The 18517-nt window shown below is 40.0% G+C and overlaps 1 protein-coding gene across 3 annotated transcripts in view; it reads right to left on the reverse strand.

Moving 5' to 3' along the window:
• LRP11 (LDL receptor related protein 11) overlaps positions 1–18517 on the reverse strand; it is a 50754-nt gene that overhangs the window by 14789 nt on the left and 17448 nt on the right. For all 3 annotated transcript variants that reach the window (XM_089676281.1, XM_089676280.1, XM_089676279.1), the window contains exons 3-5: positions 13778–13919; positions 7250–7384; positions 6435–6632 (exon numbers count right to left, since the gene is read on the reverse strand). In XM_089676281.1, coding sequence (XP_089532407.1) covers positions 6435–6632; positions 7250–7384; positions 13778–13919 — 475 coding nt within the window. The remainder of the gene's footprint in view (positions 1–6434; positions 6633–7249; positions 7385–13777; positions 13920–18517) is intronic.

The following is an 18517-nucleotide window of genomic DNA, read 5'->3' on the forward strand; positions in this document are numbered from 1 at the left end:
AGTTTTCAGCTAATAAATATCTGTGTGCATGAGGCCATAATTTGCAACAGCACATTCTGGCTGCCCCCAACCTAAAATTTCATTTGTGCGTTTCTGAAAAAATGTATGCTTTTAAAATGACAAATCCATTTAAATGATTTTTCTCAACCATCAGCTGGATTAACAAACCAATTATGCACTTTATCTATCACCACTTTATTAATACACTTATTTATTAACTTGCAACAAGCCATTGAATATGATAACTAATGACAACTAGTCCTAAGCAATTTTTATTATTTTTAATAAAAATTATTTTTAAAATTAGGCTGTTGAAAGCTTGTGTCTGCAAGGCTGCCATGAGTTTCTGTATACTGATGGAAGCTGGGGGAGAAACAAACTTTTTTTTCCCTTTTGTACTTTGTGGTTAGCTGTAACGCAGATGCACTGGAGTGTAATTTACATTAAAGGCACCACAACATACTGCACCACCATTTGTCCACAATGCGTGTTTGTAAAACTGGCCTAAACAACTTTCTGTATTAGGGCTTTTTCAGGTTAGTGAGTTGCACTAGCGTGTGTTAAAATGTAATGCATTACAGTGACATTCATTTTGAATGGCACCACAATTTGCATACACAACACACCTGCATCTTTTTGTACACCTCAGTACACAGATATGAGCCATCTATGCATTGGGATTTGCTGACTTTAGAAAACTGTACTTCTGGGATTTTTCTGTGTATTCAGGTGCTATCTACAGTACGTTTCAGTATAGATGCCACCAGGGGCAGACTGACAACTCATGGGGCCCCCGGGCAATAGGGGATTATGAGGCCCCTGTGTTCTTGCCCAAACTCAAAAAAAGCCTATGAAAAAGGTACCAGGGGCATCTCATTGGGCCCCCTACTGACCCCGGGCCCTCGGGCAGTGCCCAAGTTTCCAACTGGTCAGTCCGCCCCTGGATGCCACTGTGCTGCCCTTTGGACATGTAAGGAGCACATTGGGATAATCACAGTTTTTCAATTATACAGAAATCCAAAAGTTGAAAATGGCTAAAAAAAGTGGCAACAGTATATTTGACTCTTGGAAGAATAAGGGTTGCCATTTACAACATATAATGGAAATGGGAGACTCTATATTTAGTACAGAAGATAAGGATGTTAATATTTTTACCAGAGATATTCTGTTACATCAGTACGCCCTCTGCTTTTTTGTGACAAGGTGACATCAAGAGGACTTTGCTTAACTACAACACATAGGGCTACTGACACAATCAATTGACTCCCTCCCCAGAAAAGCCCCACATAGTGGAGTATCAATAAGCAGCTAGATCTTTGTTTTTCATGCCTCTTGGATTTTACATTCCCTCTCCATAAATAACCCCTTCATAACTTTTCTTACATCTTTGCATGTTGCAGTGACAAGAAAGGTCCGTATAGCTTTTAAAGTGGCACTTGCAAAGAAGCATCCAATGTGTGTGGAGCTCTGAAGGATGTAACCTTTTGAATAGAGTTACTATATATACAATATTGTGGCAGCTGCTGTTGTCGTTTAGCAACAAAATCCCCATATAATGCTACAAAGTATGTGTTAGTAGATAGACTACTGTGCTCACCCAGAGTCTAGAGTAGCTATGCTGATAGTTTATACTCTACATAAACATTTATCCTTAATGACACTGTATGACTTATTGTTGTCCTACTTGTCAGTTTGCCAGATAAATACATTTGCTGAATCCCCATCGGGAGTTTCTTCTTCTGCTGGTAATTTGGCTGACAACAGTAGGGAAGATTCACTAAAACTGGTGCACACAGAATCTGTTGCAGATGTGCATAGTAACCAATCATCTTCCAGGTTTTACTGTCAAGGCTTCAATGAACAATTTGAGGTTAGAAGCCGATTGACTATTATGCACAGCTGCACTGGTTTTATTAAATCAAACCTAATGTTTAATATTTCAATGGTTAATACTGACAATTCTTCTAAATGTCAATAGCAACTTCTTTAACATCTACTAAGTACCACCTATTGAGTGCTGAAGATGTCACCTGTAAAAGAAGCCTGGATTGTAAAAGAAAAGCATGTATACCTACTTTCCAAGTGGCTCATGTCTTCAAATGCCACTGCTTTGCTGGCCCCTTTGCAATGTATTCCACATTTCAGAATGAATACCTACTCCTTCCGCTCATGCCGTGATTTTTCTTACCAACTCATAGAATACTACAGGACTTACAAGGCAGCAGGAGAAAACACAACATTAGGCAGGTGGAACAGGTATTCAACACTCCTGAAATTGTAAGAAAGTTGAATAACTGCTTTATTTAGTTAGCGCATAACATGTATCCTTTAAGAGATTAAATAATAGGTTTATTTGTGCTCTATTCAAACATACACTATATTGCCAAAGTATTTGTACACCCCTCCAAATTATTGGATTCAAGCGTTCCAATCACCTGCATGGCCACAGGTGTATAAAATCAAGGCATGCACACTGCTTCTACAAACCTTTATGAAAGAATGGATCGCCCTCAGGAGCTCAGTGAATTCAAGCGTGGTATCGTTATAGGTTGCTACCTGTGCAATAAGTCCATCCGTGAAATGTCCTTCCTACTAAATATTCCATGGTCAACTGTTAGTGGTATTATAACAAATTGGAAGCAACTGGGAACAACAGCAACTCTGCCATGAAGTGGTAGGCCATGTAAAATGACAGAGCGGGGTCAGCGCATGCTGAAGTGCACAGTGCACAGAAGTAGCCAACTACTTACAGAGTCAATAGCTAAAGATCTCCAAACGTTTCATGGCCTTCAGATTAGCACAACAACAATGCATACAGAGCTTCATGAAATGGGTTTTCATGGCCAAGCAGCTGCATCCAAGCCTTACAAGACCAAGTGCAATGCAAAGCGTCGGATGTAGTGGTGTAAAGCACGCCACCACTGAACTCTAGAGCAGTGGGGACATGTTCTCTGGAGTAACAAATCATGCTTCTCTGTCTGGCAATCCGATGGACGTGTCTGGGTTCGGTGGTTGCCAGGAGAAAAGTACTTGCCTGACTGCATTGTGCCATGTGTAAAGTTTGCTGGAGGGGGATTATGGTGTGGGGTTGTTTTCAGGGGATGGACTTGGCCCCTTAGTTCCTGTGACGAGAACTCTTAAGGCATCAGCATACCAAGACATTTTGGACAATTTCATGCTCCCAACTTTGTGGGAACAGTTTGGAGATGGCCCCTTCCTGTTCTAACATGACTGCACACCAGTGCACAAAGCAAGGCTCATAAACACATGGATGAGCGAGTTTGTGGTGAAGGAACTTGACTGACCTGCACAAAGCCCTGACCCCAACCCGACAGAACTCCTTTAGGATGAATTAGAGCAGAGACTGCGAGCCAGGCCTTCTTGTCCGACATCAGTGCCTGACCTCGCCACAAATGCACTTCTGAAAGAATGGCCAAACATTCCCATAGACACACTCCTAAACCTTGTGGACAGCCTTCCCAGAAGAGTTGAAGCTGTTATAGCTGCAAAGAGTGAGCCAACTCAATATTGAACCCTACGGACAAAGACTAGGATGCCATTAAAGTTCATGTGCGTGTAAAGGCAGGCATCCCAATACTTTTGGCAATCTAGTGTATTAGGAGGCAACAAATGGTGTACATGTGTCACGCTTCATTTATTGTAACACAATGCAAATAGTGGAAAGGCTGCCTATCTTTTTTTTCCTCTCTCTGTAAATACTGGTGCTTTAAACTTTGCAATAGTTATGGATGTTAAGGGTGTTCTAATTTATCCATCATCACTTGTCATCTCTGATTCATCTTCCACACCCTGAACCATCCTTAATGGACCACTGGGAGGCAACATGAATGGAACTCCCACACATGTGCAATACAGTTGTATTACTACAGCACTTGGATCAACTGTTTGGCAGCTGATAGAAAACAAGGAAAGTACTCATTTGGGGCACTGCTCTGTACAATCTCCTTCCAAGTTCCCAGCAAAGCAATAATATATGATATTGCTAAGGAATAGGATCCCCAATCAAGTTTATTATCCCTGCTCAGCACTTTAGCTCTCAAAGGGTAGGAGCTGGCATGCCAACCCCTTTCTTATGGCCTTCCTTAAACAGACTACTTCCTCTACTATCCCATAAAGCTCACTATGACATATTATGTGATCTTTCCTGGAGTATTTAAAGTGTTAAATCAGGCAATATCTCAGTATCTGATGAGTTTTTAATATGTATAGTATATCTAAACCCAAGAATGATCATGTAATATATTGCAGCTTATCAGTCCTTGGATGTGATGGCCATGTTATTCTTTTTACAAGTTTGTTCCCCTTTATTTATGATATTGATCCTGCCAGTAACACTCTTCCTATCCTAGATAGTAACACATGCATTGTATTGTATCTATGGAGAAGCAGTATTGTCACCCTAGGCTGTTCTCCTAATTTGGTCTACAAACACTTTTCTCCTCCTGTCCTCATCACCATTACCAACTCCAGAGGGAGGTGTTGACAGAAGAGAACTAGGTAGAGCTAAAAACATTACAACACAAATAAAAACCTCAAAAAGGTATGAGTGTATAGAGACAGTCCTAGGTTGTATTTCTCTTCCGATCTGACTGAACAAGAAGAAACCAACCATCAGGAAGCCTGCAATGCATAGGCCTTGCTGCCCACTTTAAACAGGTGAGATCCTTAGACCAAAGGCTGAAAGACAAAAAAGAGGGCGCATCAGCCTTGTGCATTACCACAAGACCATTTTATTTCAAATGTGAAAACTCCAATATACTTACAAACGCCAATGACTGCAGCCATATCATTGCAGTCATTGACTTTTGTGAGTCTATTGGAGAAGTTTTTACATTTGAAATAAAATGCTTTTATTGCAATGCACGCGGTTTGTGCGCCCTCTCTTCTGTCTTTGTTTCAACACATAAAAAAACATTGCTTGAAAATGCATTTTACCGAATAAAAAGGAAAAAGTAAACAAATGCAGTCACCACATCTAAGGCCTTGAATGCTACAATATTGTACAATTTTGTTCTTGGGTTTAGATATACATATTATATTTTTTTAAAAATTCTGTGCTGCACTCAATTTAAATAAACATTATAAACAAAACATTGAAAATGTAAGTCGCAAAAAAAAGTGAAATAAGGAGATTGCAGGTGAGTCTTCCTGGTGCGTATTTTAAATTACAGGGAATCATTAACCCCTTCCCGTCGCCACCTCCTGACCCTTTAGCTGGATCAAAATGTCAGGAAGCGGAGGTGGGCATTCAGATCATGTGACTGCTGTGATTGGCTTAAACATGTATTGCAATATGTGTGAACCAAATATCCCTATTTGTTGCACAGTTTGCTTGAAAGGGTATATACCAGTGTGCAGAGGGTCCTTCAGAATTTCTGGCTGTCACAGCAGTCACATGAAGGGAAAGATCCCAATCGCAAGCATGCATCGGAAGCTTTCTGGTACATGTTAGTTGCTGTGCTAGGAGCGTGCAGTGAGCGCACTATCAGCACAGTAAACTGTTTACCAATAGACACATATATGCAGTCGCTCAGTGCTAAAGCCCACCTGCTGAGAGGCCACATATATGCGCTACGTTGGTGGGAAGACGCAACTATCAATGAATGTTTGATGAATGTAACATTCACTGATTAATAAATAAGTATATCAACTGTGCATAACTCACTTTTTATAATGTTTCTAGAAGTCATACATGTATATATCATACACTCGTCAGCCACTTTATTAGGTACACTTTGCTAGTACCAGGTAGGAGCCCCTTTTGTCTTCAGAACTACCTTAATTCAACAAGGTGTTGGAAACATTCCTCAGAGATTTTGGTCAATATGGACATGATAGCTTCACGCAGTTGCTGCAGATTTGTCGGCTGCACATCCATGATGCGATTCTTCCATTGCAGCACATCCCAAAGGTGCTCTATTGGATTGAGAGCTGGTAACTTTGCAGGCCACTGGAGTACAGTGAACTCATTGTCATGTTAAAGAAACCAGTTTGAGATAATTTGAGCTTTGTGACATGGTGCATTATCCTGCTGGAAGTAGCCATCAGAAGATGGGTACACTGGCACCCAGTGTGGTCTTCTGCTGCTCTAGCCCATCTGCTTCAAGGTTCCCAATGTGGCATCCATGTGGGTGTACGGCCTCGAACACACCCATGGTGAGTTTACAGATGTCATATTGGAAGCTGTTGCTATGTCCTAATAGACATGAATGGGATTGCCTGCATGGGGATACATGGAACACCTGTGCATCATCTTGCGGGTAAACATGGCCCTACATAGGGCACTGATCAAATCCCCCCATGTGAATGAGGCTTAAAAGTTGTTGAACAGAGATTGAAAAATTAGGTTGTATAGTGTATGGCTAGCCTAAGTGTGAGTGCAGTTTACAGCAACCAAGAGATGCTACACCCACCTGTGCTGAGCATACGATTGTAAGGAGATTCCTGATGGAGTGACTGATTCTTTTCCTTATCCATGGATACAAAAATCTTTCCAGTGAGCCTTGATTTTTCTAGTGCTGGATTGTTTTCTGTTTCAGTCATTTTTCCAGTATTTGAATGGCTTTCTGTTTTTTCAGTGATGTGAATCACAGTTTTTCGACCAGAGCTAACTAAAAAAAAAAAGATATAAATCACATCAATTAGCTGTAGCATGTAGTGTACATTAATCAAGAAAAAATCTCAAATTACATTAAATACAATTATTTCATATCAACTTTGATGGCTCATACATTTTAAATAGTGTTTCATCTTGGTTCCTGTCTCACATTCTTATCCCCACATTACATGGAATTTAAATCAATAACTGCAATCATTGCTGCGGGAAATAAAAACCAGCAACCAATGAAGTGTAGAAAAAACAGAGAAAAACAACAGGATGTGTTTTTCTCTGTTGCCTTGTCTTCACTAAAATCATCTATAAATCAATTAAACCAGTAACTTGTGTATTATTTATTAATGCAGTACAAATATGATTGGTGTTTCCTGTTACATCATGATATCACTGGAGCTGGCTGATCCACAACATCCTATGTTTATGAGTATTGACAGGTGTTCATTGTTTGTTATAATTCTTGCACCTTGCTTTTTGCCTAAGTCCATACTGCTACAGTAAAGTCTGCAAGCATCTCTTGTAAAGAGTCATAACTTTCCCCCTTCCGTTTTAAACTATTCATGAACAGAATCCTTTTTTTTTCACATAACTACATTGTGATTTGCTATTACTCACAGTTCTGGCAAAAAGCTTCATCAGAGCCATCCGGACATTGCACCACTCTGTCGCATGCTAAAGTAATATCTATACAACACCCATCGTCACAGATAAACTGGTAGCGGCTGCAGGCTCCACTGCAGGTTGTGGAAGCTGTGGCACAAAAAAGGGAAAAGAAATATGGATTACTAGCTTGCATTATTAATGAAGAAAAGGTTATTTTGTTCAGAATACAAGTCACGTATAGGGTAATTTCACCCAAAGGTGGTACTTTAGTAATAGGCGAAGCCTGTTATGCTACAAAAAAAAAATAGTAATAAGAACACGAGACTTGCATTTTAAGATGGGGAGAATTAAGAAATAATAAAAATAAGAAATAAGACAGATGCAGATTCAAACCAGAAATGTCTTCTATGAAAATATGTCTTACTTATTCCCTACTGTCATACCCACGAGAGAGAATTAAAAAACAAACACAGAAGCCACTCTCTCCATAATGTCAGTGCTGTCAATGACAAAAGGCAGACACAGACAAAATACTGTATATTTACAGATCTAAGGAATTCTCCAATTTTATACAGCAGATTATTTTTTCTTAGACCTAAGTTCTTCTTTGACATTACAGATCAAATAACAACTCTCTGTGCATAAAATAGCAAGCCTAAATCCACAGTGAAAACACATTTATTGATGAAACTGGAAAACATTGCTTGTTGGCTTATTTAAACAGCCATTCTGTCTTCATTCGGCAGCAGACTGGGAGTGAGCTGTCAAAGTGACAGCTGGTTCTGGTGATTATGCCTGTTATACAGGTAGTGGTTGAAGAGGTAATCCAGGGCATATGATGAATGCTCATGTTATTAAGATAAAAGATCTTTTTGGATGTACCTTGTACATCCAAGGTCCAAAAGTGGTTAGGCGGACCAGAACTGTAGGAGGTGTGCCTAAAAAAGCAGAGGGCAAAGGACTAGGAATAGTAGGCTCCCTTAATCTGATCATTTTCCAAATACTGACTTATCATTATGCCTTGTTCTGAACGGTTTCTCTTTGTGGGGGCAGCCATCTTGGTAGAGTATCAGGATTTTGCTTTTTCAAGTCAGAGCTGCTTCCTTAATGATTAGTAATATGATAACTAGTGCGGGAATATTCAAGAAGCAGCCAGAGAAGTGGAGGAACCCCATATCCACAAAATGAATGAAGCAGCTTCCTCTCTAGCAAGGAGAACCAAATCCCTTGAGACTAGTAGTCATAGGCACAGGGGTTGTTTTCCTTAAGGCAAATAGACTGTGCACTTTTCAAAGTGCAGTTGCTTCAGAGCTTAGTAAATGAGGGAAAGCTTCACTTTGCAAAGAATATCCAATCACATGCAGGGGAAATTTAAAAAAACAGCATTTTTGCTTGCACATGATTGGACAAAGGAAGTCAGCAGAGCTTTTGCTCATTTACTAAGCTCTGGAGCAACAACACTTGCAGAGTGCAACTGCACTTTGGAAAGTGCACAGTCTATTTGCCTTTAGTAAATCAACCTCACGGTGCCTTACATGATCTCACACTGCAGACACACAGCTATAAGGTTCAAGGAACAGGAGTGCTTTGACAGGAAATGAACTGCTATTTTTTAGGAAGAATTAAAGACAAATGCATATTTTTCACGATACTGCTTAGACACAATTACCATTTGTAAATGCTCCCTGCAAGATCACAAATCCCCACATTCTGGGTTCAGGTCCACTTTAAATTCCATATTTCTGGTATTATAGAGGAACTAAAGTGGAAAGAAATGATGAATCATTTCTTTATTTTCTTTACACAAGTACAAAGCATGAAAGGGGTCGCTTAACAAGAAGACATTTCTGGGAAAAGGTTGGAGTGATGGCAGAGCAAAAGATAATACTGTGTACAATAAATGTTATTTTTATTTCAATACGTTACTACTTTTTTATTAATAAAACCTTTTATGTACAGTTACTGCAGTAAAATTATGATGAGTAAAGTGCACCTGGCAGAAGGAGGGGGGGGGGGATGGGATGGTTTTTAACAAATAGATTCAATAATAAAAAAATATATATTATATGTAACAACCAGGGTGAGGACAAGGGGTGGGCAAGCGGCTGCCCTGAGTGTGGTTGAGGATTTGGAGGGTTGTTCTAGGAGGGGTGATTTGGAGGGAAATCTGTGTTAAGGAGAGGAAATTGGGGGGGGGGGTAATTTGTGATAGTGGGGATGGCTGGGGGATATGTGCTAGGAGGGGAAATTAGGGGCAGGGTTTGTGCTAGGAGAGGGGATTTGTAGGGATTTGTGCTGGGAAAGGGGGGATTTGGAAGAGGGAGAGGTTTTATGCTAGGAGGGGAGATTTGGGGAGAGAGTGTATTTGAGCTGGGAGGGGAGATTTGTACTGCAAGAGGGTTTATTTTTTTGCATAGGGAAAATTTGGACTTGCAAAGGGAATTTTTGCTGAGGTGGGTGTGAATATTAGTACTTGAATTTTATTTTTTTGTGAGGGGGAGGGGATTTTTGCTGACACACAATACCCATACATTTGGGAAGGGGGCGCTGTTTGGCATCTTCGCCCAACCTTAACAGCAACTGATGCTTAATAGATCTAGGTTATAGTCATTTGAAGACACACAAACAAATATACAATATGTAAACATTTTACAGTAATCTTAAATATGTATGGACTCTCACTGGATTAAAGCGGACCTTGCACTACAAAGCAAGGTCTGCTAATTTATCCAGGCTTGCCTCCAACATGCAGAAAAACTGCAGTGGAATTGAAAACATATGTAGGATAATAAAATACCTCACCCCCTGCACTGTAGGGACAATATCATGGGAGCATTGAATATTTGACATTTCTTAAAAAGACATTCCTGTGCTAATCTTGTGAAATCCGAGCTAAATCAACATTCCCTAGCATCTCACAGGCAGAAACTGGTGGTAAAATAGGCACATTTACTAACATTTTTCTCTATAGTTTTTTTCTATTTTACTGTAGCATTTTGGCATGTGGGGGGGGCAAATAAATAAGCAGACCTTTCATTTTTAGTGCGAGGTTTGGTTTAAATGTGTTCATAAGGGGGAACTGTACCAAACAGATAAACAGCGACACAATTCATGTCACACTTACAGACCACAAATGGGCAAAATATATCAGATAGGTGCATTGATTTGATCTCTAATGACTACCATTTTCCCAAAGGGCTTTTTTTCAATAATTGCAATGTATTCCAATATGTCATCTTTAATTAAAGTAGTATTAAACCCAAAGCCAAAAATGTAATATAGTGCAGATTACTAATCCTTAGATGTGGTGGCTGCATTAGTTTCTTTATTTAGGCTTTTTTTCCTTCTATTTTCACCTGGTGATCTGGCCAGTAACACACCTCCTGTATTAGAGTGCCCCCACTCTGGATGAAGGTGCAGAGGGAGCAGATTTGGATGGCAACATTGTCAGTCAGGGGGAAACAGAGTGTTAGATGTACAAGCAAATTTAGATGCTAACTAATTGAAGCCAATCTCCAGCTCAAACTGCAGTTACTTCACACAGTTCTTTTGGGGGGATAAAGTATTTACATGAATAAATAAAAGCTGTAAGCACCCTGGTCAGTGGTAAATGGTTTGTCTCAACACTCTAACTGCTACATTTGAGGGACAGCTTATTCTGTTGAAAAAGAACAAACTTTCTGGCTCGATCACAGGTGAAAATAAAAGGAAAGAAAGCACATAAAAGAAAAACGAATGCAGCCACTGCATCAAATGGTAAGCTGCAATATAATAAATGTACTAAAATGTTTGCTTTTGAGTTTAATTCTGCTTTAAAGAAGTGAGTGCATTTACTGACTACAGTAAATACAAAATATATAATTAAACAGTTTTAAACATTAACCAATGTTTTTTTGATTTAGTGTGATGTCACAATCTTGCCTTCTAAGTCAGTAGAAGTCATGTGAGGTCAGTCCCCCCATCCATACTCAATGGTGGTCTCCATATTTCTCTCAGTACAAGTAAATATTTATCAAAGAAAAGTGTTTTTATTATTTTGGGTTTCTTTTAATTTATGATCTTGCTGAACGCCTGGCAAACAGCTAAATATAGAGACAGAATATATATAATTGAGAGGTATACCAGCCAAAGCATTTGATTTTTGTCCTGTCCTGGGATTTATACACAACACTGTCCCGTCTGGCAGAGAAGGAAACCTGAGCTTTCTGTTAGAATTTTACTTTAAATTGCAGGTCTCCTATCCACCCTGTGACTGGACAATGAAAGTAGAAACAGAACACTGATAGGGTCCTTGCACACAGTACTGATGTATCTTCCTGGGAGAAAGTTCCTGTGAAAAATAACTCAGTGAGGCCCACTTACACGTGTATAAGTGTAAACACGTGTAACAATTCTGCTAACTCAACGAATGCCAAATATTCAAATAATATCATCTACTATTCAAGGGGGATGTGTAATTTATGCACGTACGCACATAAAATACTGACCACTAACACAGATGTTTGAATTCTTTATACTGATCTAAAGACAGTGCTAATTTACTGTTATTTATACATCTGTACATTTATACAAGACCTCCTACTCGCTAGCTCCCTTGTCTCCTCCTCCCATGCTCATCTCCAGGACTTCTCCAGGGCTTCCCCCATCCTCTGGAACTCCCTACCCCAATCCATCAGACTATCGCCAACTCTGCTCACTTTTAGGCGCACTCTGAAATCTCTTTAGGGAAGCCTACCCCGCCCTCAGCTAATACTGAAAACCTCTACTCTTCCAACCACTCCATCCCCCACAGTTATTACCTCTTGTACCACTATCCCCTCCCTCCTAGAATGTAAGCTCCAAGGAGCAGGGCCCTCGAACCCCTCTTGTATTGAATTGTATTGTTACTGTACTGTCTTGTATACTGTCCCACCATAATGTAAAGCGCTGAGCAAACTGTTGGCGCTATATAAATCCTGTATAATAATAATAATCTGTGTGCACAGGCCACTGGGCTGCATTCAGATCAGTAAATAAAAAATGCCTGAAAAATGTGGCATTTTTGGTGCCTTTGTGCAAGAGCCCTTAAGATCACCTCTCTGTCATTATGCTTTCTCCTATTATTATGCCGCTTTAGGCTTTCAGCCGTGTTTTTGCAGTTTTCCCCAACCGCTTCTGCTTAAGCTGCAAAGGCAGCAAATGGGGGTGTATGTATGTAGGTACGGCAAAAATTATCCACTCATTCAACTGAATGGGGGTGCCCCGCAACCACTCCAAAACTGCATAGCAATGCATGTGGTCACAAAGCACTGGTGTGGGGTTATAAGGGGTTAAAACAGGTGGTGAGGAGACAATATAACTGCTCACTGCTTTTCCACTGCCTTCTAAGAAGCAATCAAATGCAGATCGCTCTTCAGAGGGCAAGGCAAGTGTACACAAGGCCTTATGAAAGTGAATTTTTACTTAGCTGAGTAAATGAGATAAAGCTGTGCTGGCTGACCTCAATCCTTCAATCATGTGCAAGTAAAATCCTAATGCACAAGTCTTATAGGTCTTTAGTAGTTTTAGATTCATTCCGCTAGCGTTGATTTGCGAGCACTAGATGGCAGTGTTGTCAAACTTAAGGAATCTTTTTTTTTTTTTATCAACTTTGCCAAGTTAAGAACATTTGAATATAACCTGGTTTGTTCAAAGGAAACCTGTGCTGTGTGGAACATGTAGCATTCCATTGCTAAATGCTTGATTTTCTCTGGCTCCAGTACCTTCTGAGCTGCTGACCCAAAATAAGTAAGCAGCTAGTGAAGTCAGAACGCCTGATATGCATACGTTTCTAGGTCAGTCACTCAAGAAATAATGAAAGCTAATAGATCCTTTTGACAAAGATGGATCATTCATTCTTGTGGCATCTTGGCTCTGTATCTTATGCCTCAAATTGTGAGAAGATACATTAGAATATTTCTTGCACCAACTCCAGGCAAATAAAAAAAACAACCCTTTCAGTATAGGCACAGCCTCACAGCAAGGGATAATTTGCTTGTTTATGTCTAAGGGAACAAGAAAAGGAGATATACCTCCGCACATCCCCACAGCTAAACCAGTCCCCATAGCTTCTGCACCCCCTGCGGTCTAGCAGTCTATAGTCCTGACGTCATCAAGACTAGAGCAGGGTCCATAGTCCTGCTCTGGACATGAGGACACCAACGTACAGCCCACTGCTTGCGGGGGAGCACCGCCTACTGTGGGAGTACAGGATCAGGTAAGGAAAAATGTTTCTTCTCTACCCTAGACAAAACAAGCTATTTTTTATCCGCCCAAAGTTGGGCTTTAATAAGCTTCTTTTATTTTACATGCATCAATTATTAATTTCAGATAATACAAGCTCAAAGGTGAAGCTTGAACACAAAACTAACAGGATATAGGGCTATTATAGCTATCTGTGTGGTCACTGAAATGTTTGGCTATTATGAATTACTGAACATCACTGATCTTATAATAGATATATAATATAAAGTCTTTGTAAAAGTACTGTTTTATAAGTAAAACAGATCATTTGTGACCTACCTGATACATGATGTTCAGCAGGGAGAACACTGACGGAGACATTGTCAGAGCTCTTCTGTCCAGAAGTGTCAGTCACAGTCAACTGTAGAGTATAAACTCCTTCTTGCAAGTGGGAGAGTTTCAGCGTCCCTGGTTGCACGACCTGATAATATAGCCATTAAAATATATCTATTAAATACAATATTTAGATATGTTCTAGGTATTGTTAAAGCACAACTTCAGTAAAACTGTTTTTTTTTACATTGTGAGGAACAGTTAGAACCCTAAGGTGACTACACACTGAGTGAATTTCATGCTATGGGTGGCCCAACTGGCATCCTCCTGACCGACATCCTTTGACCTGCAATTTGAAGGAGCCAGTCAGAAACATGTCAGCTGTACAGTGGCTGCATCCAATTATCTGCAGCCACTGTTTGAGTATTTTGACAGCTGCTTGTGATGTACCAGAAAAAGAGATACATCCATCCACACAGTTTAGCCCTTGGGCCTGAACAAGAAGAATCCTACAGTGTATGGCACACTTTAGTCAGATTTGTGCTGCTGTCTGTGTCTGTCTGAAGAGATTTCCATTCACTTTCTGTTCTAAGGTCAGCTTTTCACAGGGACAAGAAAAAGACAGGAAATCTTTCCAATGACCTGCTGCCAGGAAGCGGAAATGGCAAGAAATCTCTCCAATACAGGCACTGCTAGTAATAAAACCTGACAAAAATTCTTATCCCTCCCTTCTCTATCCAAAATAAAAAGAAAAAAATAGGGGATGGACAATATTATTTGTAAACATTTTACATTCCACTATCCTCTTCAACTTGTATGCTCACCCTTATTAGAACTGTAAATGTTCTTTTTTGGAAATTACTGGAACAATTAGAATTGCAGACTAGGTAATTTAAGTCTGAAGCTTAGCCAAAAAACATTCATTTTTCTACAAATTTACTTACACTACCTACCTGTAATAAAGCATGTCCATTATTTCCAGGCTGCTGGATTCTTCACCGCAGGTCTGCCCTGTACTCTTCCTGCTGCTGATCTTCTGGCACTGTGTGTGTTAAAAGCTTCAGGTCTCCAGGCTCGGCTGCACTAAAGATGATTGTGCCCCTTCCTGCACTCTCCTCCATTGGAAAAGTTATTTCACTGATTACACTGCCTGTAAAATGATTTGGGGGGGGGGGGTGGAGGGAGTCTGATCATTCACAGGATTCTCTCCTCCATTCACAGCCCATGTTAAAGCCAGGGTACTTTTCTCAATAGAGCTGGAGAAAGGGGGGGGGGGGGGGGGGCTTGTCTCCTTCAGATCATCTTTAGTGCAGCAGAGCCTGGAAACTCAAAGCTATTAACCCCCACAGCACCAGACGTTCAGCACCAGGAAGAAGACCGGCAGCCCTGTGGTGAATATTTCTACAGGATCCAGCTTGTAACATCATGTGACATATTTCACTACAGCTGTGATGATGTGATATGACTAAAGTTGGTGAGAAAACATTTTTTTTTTAGCTAAACTTTTGCTTTAAGATCTTAGTTAGTGCCATCACAGACAGTATCCTTTAGAATGAGGCAAAAATGGGTCTCACATTTGTCAGTATTAATTAGATGGGAGATGTGACCGTCAAATGAAAATCTAGTCCACCCACCCAAACACATAACCCAAAATCTTACAATCTGAAGCCCACCATCTAAGTCTTTAGAATGTAGCTATCCCAAACGTAGCCAATTGGTATAGCTATGTTTATGTGACTACAGCTGTTAAAAGTGCAGACATTAGATAATAACATTTGTTGTGTACGTGTGTAAATAAATATTTTTTGAAATCTTTAGTCTGCCTTGATGAATCCTTTCACATGAATTGTCACCTGCAATAAGAGTGAAGGTGGCAGTATATACAAAGATAAGGTAACAAAGCTGAATGATATTAGAATGGACTGCTAGGAAGAGTAACACACCACAAATATTGCCTGGTAGATATATAGAGGTTGATGTACTAAAACTGGATAGAAACCAATCAGCTTCTATGTTGTTTTTGTCAAAGCTTAATTGAACAAGCTGCAGTTAGGGTCCTTTCACATGGGCGTTCAGTTTTTTTCATCAGTTCAGTCACGTTTTTGCCAAGAAAAAATAGATCAGTTCACATCAGTTTTTCATCAGTTCACATCCATTTTTCATCAGTTCACATCCGTTTTTTCACATTCTTTACCAATGCAAAAATGGACCGTATGTCCATGTACATCTGTTTTCGTCTGTTACATCCATTTTTTGTCTATTTTGTTTTTTTTACTGAAGAAAAATAAGGGTTTTCCGTTATCTGTCATCCGTTTACATCCACTAGTCCATAGAAATACATGGGTTTCCTTTTTTCATCTGTAAACGGACAGAAGAAAAACAGTCATACGGAACACCCGTGTGAAAGAGCCCTTAGAAGCTGATTGGCTCCCATACACAGCTGCACCAGATTTTGCACTCTCCAGTTTTAGTAAATCACCCCCATAGTATATGTAACCCTCCCCTGAAAATTTTACACTAAACCTAAAGTCAACATGTAAGGACCAATGCAGGGGAAAGAAATAGTTTAAATTCAGTGCTGGCCCTTGCACCTGCTTACTTTTGCTCCCCTGCCACTTCACTCCCATAGGACTGAGTAAAAAAAAACAAACAGTTATGAGCACACACAGGGCCAATTATTCTCCTCTATGACAGCACTGGTATTTGGAGACTGACCACCCAGACAAAAAGCAATGTCTCATGGGGGAAAGATGTCCTCAAATGTGTGCAATGCCAAAGCTCCCCCCTTACACAGGGCTTCTTCTTCTCATTCCCTCAGGCAAACAGGATAGCAGGACAGTGATGGGAAGGTAAGTATAGGCCTTTCTCAACCATTTTACCCCAAAGGAACCTTTAAAATACTTTTTGGGTCTTGGGAAACCCTTGATTAAAAACTATTAATTGGTGATCAGTGGGAAAATTCCCCTTACATTGGTGGTCAATGCGAAGAAAACCCTCCCTACAGTGCTAAACAGAATACCACTCCTAAGGATAGCTAAAAAGATTATTGTTGCCATGCAGCTGGCTTTGCAAAATGGCACTGACTCCAGAACTATGCCAGCGCCATCAAATGGGAATTCAATCAACCAAAGGTCATAGAACCCCTAGCAACCTACCGAGGAACCATTGTTGAGAATGGCTGGTATAGCCTGCCGAAAGTAATCCTGCCCCTTACAATATGTCAGAATCAGCAGCATCAGGATCCCAAAGTGTAGCTGAGGCAACGAGATTTTTGCTGCCATCGCTAGTGATGGGAATTGAGCAGCGTTTGGAACAACAACAGAGAAACATCTAGCTACAGAGGGAGCGATTCCATAGATACACAATACACAGGCAACATTTTTAGCTAGCAGCCGAATTACCTGTGTGCCATCAGCCTTAAATTCTATTTTTGTTTTTCCATGCATGGACAAAATACAGGTTTGCTTTAAGTCTTTTCCAGAGTTATTAATGGAAACCTATGCAACCCTGCCACCCTTAGAAACCATTAGAAATTATTTCAAATGGTTTCTTATGAAAATACTAAGTGCCTGGCTTTCATGTTGACCTATTAGCTTCAATACTTTCTGAATAACGTCTGAATAACTGACTACAACAAGTATGCAGATCAGGTGTTCTGACTTCACTATGAAGCTCCCCCCACAGCTGGTGAATATCTCCATATTTGTACCTGGTTAGCAACATAGAAAATATTGAAATTAAACAAATCCAGGCATCTAGAATTTCAGAGAGGGGTTCTGCAACAGCAACCTACTCAAATTTCTAATACCTACTACATATTCCACTCATTACTACTCATAACCTACCTACATATATCTCTCATGGCAGTTATCCTTTAAACTCCCTACAGACACTTATATGAAACAAAAAGCATGATATATACTGAAAATTAGTTGTGTTGGTGTAGACTTCATTATTACTACCCATTTGGGTGAATAATTTTATAAGAAAAAGTCCTCTTAATGTTTGGATGGTGTCCATGGGTACAAAACAAGGAACCATTGTTGTGATTCTTAGAGTGATTTCACTGGGAGACATTAAAGCTTTGCCTTTTCATGGTTCAGCAACTCTAGTATGTGATCATCTGTTTCTCTGCTGTTAACCTGGGTAATTCAATACATGCAGACATGACTGGCTCACCAATTAGATATGTCCGTAAATTCTTCCCATGTTTGCTAAGCTAGCATGGATCATGTTTCTATAATAAGACCAGTGCTTTATTATACTATTAAATAAAAAAGACAAAGCCCTCTAAAAATCAAACATTACAAAAAGAAATAAATAAATATATCTTATATAAAAATGCTTTACTAATGCTTTATTAAGAATTCAGCACAGGTGCTAAACCAGTAAAAGTCAACATCTGATTTTAAGAGTGTGGCATTTTCCTGCACTGCAGCAAAGCATCATGATGCTTTGTGGAGACATGAATGAAGTGTCACTTTGTGAAACATCAAATAAAGTTAAAGTGATATTAAAGGTTTGGGTTTATTTTTTTACATAACAAGAGTGTCATACTTACCTGCTCTGTGCAGTGGTTTTTCACACAGCAGCCCAGACCCTCTTCTTCTCGGTTCCCCAGCTGGTGTACCTGGCTCCTCCCCCTTGACCAATGCCCCCAATAGCAGGCTGCTTGCTATGGGGGCACTGTTGCAAACTCGCTCCTGAGCTCCTGCTCTATCGTCCATAAGACACATAGGGGTTTAT

Source organism: Staurois parvus, unplaced genomic scaffold, assembly GCF_062004578.1.
Source record: "Staurois parvus isolate SC_StPar_1 unplaced genomic scaffold, SC_StPar_1.0 ptg000165l, whole genome shotgun sequence".
In the NCBI taxonomy this organism is placed as follows: domain Eukaryota; kingdom Metazoa; phylum Chordata; class Amphibia; order Anura; family Ranidae; genus Staurois; species Staurois parvus.